Genomic DNA, 2,443 nt, shown 5'->3' with positions numbered 1-2,443 from the left:
AACTTGTAAGAAGCTTGATTACAACGGAACAGTAGTATAGAAAAAATTACAAAAGAAACAACAACAAAAAATGAACTATAAATAAAATATAATTAGAATTTAAAAAAACATAGGATAAAATGGCTCTGATACCGTATTTGAAACATAAAAATATAAAAACACATAAACGAAAAGAAAGAATATAGAAAAAAAAATAAAAAACACATAAACGAAAAGAAAGAATATAGAAAAAAAAAAGAGAAGAACAATTGAAATCAATTTATAATTATCATCTTAGTTCCGAAAAGCAATTTAACCAATTTCTACATACATAAAATCTTCTTCCAATAAATCAAACTCAAGAAATACACAACCAATAAATCCCATTTATTGGATTTATATGTGGTAGCAATATCTGCATGATGTTACGATCTTTACATGCAAAGATATCGAATCGGTGAAATAATTTCCATCAGGATTATCAAAAGTTTGATCACGTGGTTCTGGATTAAAACCAGCTAAACTGTTGCTGCTGTTTTGTAACTTGAAGACCTCAAGCCCGTTTAAAATAGCATCGTAGTACTCTGGTCGCGAGTCGATTTGTGGATGAAGGGCAACCCACATGTCCATCTGCCCACTTCCTGTTGTACTCACCATGTAATCCCTGAATGTTGCAACACCGATACCGCCACTCCAAGCAATAACATCCGCGGATTCCTCCGCTGTCTGGTTATTAATGAAGATTTCAAAAACTCTTTGTTTCCTCGTGGTTATGGGATATTGGATCTCACAAAAATGAAACCGGACAAGGTAGCTGAAGCCAGCATCTACTTGAAGAATCCATGTAAGATTGTACTGCAAATTCAATGATGCGTCTGGACCCATTGACCTTGCTGTCGCGTAGACTTCAGTTGGCGCAATGTAAGATGGAACGTCAGGGGCGTATGTGATGCTAACATTTGGATCTTTAGAAAATGTCACACCAGAAGAAGCGCCAAAAAGATAACGTGTATCATCTTCCCAAAATCTGGAAAATTCCCCATTGGGAGGGGCGATTGCTTGGTCACCCACGTTGAGCCGGTACACAGTTTCGATTGCTGATTCTGGATGGATCTCTTTCAATATGGGATAGGCATAACCATCAGTATTGATAAGCACAGCATTGCCGGAGTTAAAGATGTCAGGGATTGGCACAATCTCGATGCCGTTTATAAAGGCATAAGAATTGTTATGAGCGGGGGAGGGGGAGAAGGTGAGGTTTAGGACGCCGGTGGAGACATTGAGGGAAAATTCACGGGTAAAGAAGTCATCATTTAAATTATTAGCAACAAGAGAAGCACTAAAATTGTGGAGGAGGGTGTAAGGGCCAGCTGTGACAGAGAAGAAGGCATCGCCAGAGGTGTAGTTGTCGTTGTCGTAATTGGAAGGGTAGAAATAGAGGCGGAGGAATACCCGACCGCCGACGGCGAGAGGGAAATTGTAGGAAAAAGGGGAAGTGAAGACCCGAGTCGTCAAGTACGGGACTCGAGGCACCGACGAATCTTGCTGTGTAGCTTTGACGCTATGGCCGCTCAAAGGGAGGGAGAAGTTGAAATCGGAGTCGGGGGTCCAAATTCTTCCATCGGGGGCCCAAACTCTTCCATCGAGGTCGGAGCCCGGTTGAGAAGCTCCGCAACTGAGGAGGATCGCGGAGTCATTACCAGCAGCTAAGATGGCCGGAGCCACTGACAATATTATCAAAGAAGCGCAGACGAGGGCGCAATTAGGGAGAACCACAGGATTCTTCATGGGAAAAAGCTCGCTCGAACCTTAGCAAGATTCGATTTTTCTACCACTAGAAAATTTCAAAAGAAAGGGGTTTTGGGAGAATCGCAGATACTGTGAAACAAGAAGAAGAACGAGTAACGATGGTAAGCCTATACCGGAAAGGCAAGATCACAAGCAAAAAAGAACACCGAAAATAGAAATGCAGAAAACCTGATCAAATGCAGCAGACGGATCGAGTATAGAGGGCCTCCGACTCCGATCGTAGAACTCTCAGCGTGAAGCGTTTTGGCGGCTCAGTGCTCGCCTATATATTATATTATTCGACATGGAATCTTATAGTGATCCCAACGCGTCAAGGCAGGCCAAAGTTGGATGTCAATTATAGTCAAAATAATTGCATAACTTGTTTTAATTTAATTGGACGACGGGCAGGGAAGGCTGGGAGGGTAGACTTGTTTTGCACATAAAAATTTACTGGGCGAGATATTTTAGTAGGAAATAATGTAAAATAATAATAATAATAATAATAATAATAATAATAATAATAATAATAATAATAAAAAATCGGTACACTATAAATAAAAATAAGTTTAAAAATATTTAATTTTATCCTATAATAATTAATATTTTTTATTTTAATAATAAATAAATAATTATTATAATTTTAATTAATAGTAATATAATATTTTATTTAAAA

At 38.8% G+C, this 2,443-nt stretch overlaps 1 protein-coding gene across 1 annotated transcript; it reads right to left on the bottom strand.

Moving 5' to 3' along the window:
• Positions 1-248: 248 nt before the first annotated feature.
• LOC121989438 (receptor-like protein kinase FERONIA) lies at positions 249-2,054 on the bottom strand. The gene is made up of 2 exons (XM_042543502.1): positions 1,957-2,054; positions 249-1,857 (listed from the first exon to the last, which is right to left on the bottom strand). Exon 2 carries the CDS (start codon positions 1,765-1,767, stop codon positions 376-378), a length of 1,392 nt encoding a protein of 463 aa, XP_042399436.1. The 5' UTR covers positions 1,768-1,857; positions 1,957-2,054; the 3' UTR covers positions 249-375.
• Positions 2,055-2,443: the final 389 nt, after the last annotated feature.

This window comes from Zingiber officinale, chromosome 6B, assembly GCF_018446385.1.
Source record: "Zingiber officinale cultivar Zhangliang chromosome 6B, Zo_v1.1, whole genome shotgun sequence".
In the NCBI taxonomy this organism is placed as follows: Eukaryota; Viridiplantae; Streptophyta; class Magnoliopsida; order Zingiberales; family Zingiberaceae; genus Zingiber; species Zingiber officinale.
The sequence above is the reverse complement of the archived record's forward strand: the minus strand, read 5'-3'. Positions and strand labels throughout refer to the sequence as shown.

Bases quoted from the DNA above. Each gene is read 5' to 3' on its own strand.
- LOC121989438 (XM_042543502.1), bottom strand. From the start codon at position 1,767: ATGAAGAATCCTGTGGTTCTCCCTAATTGCGCCCTCGTCTGCGCTTCT.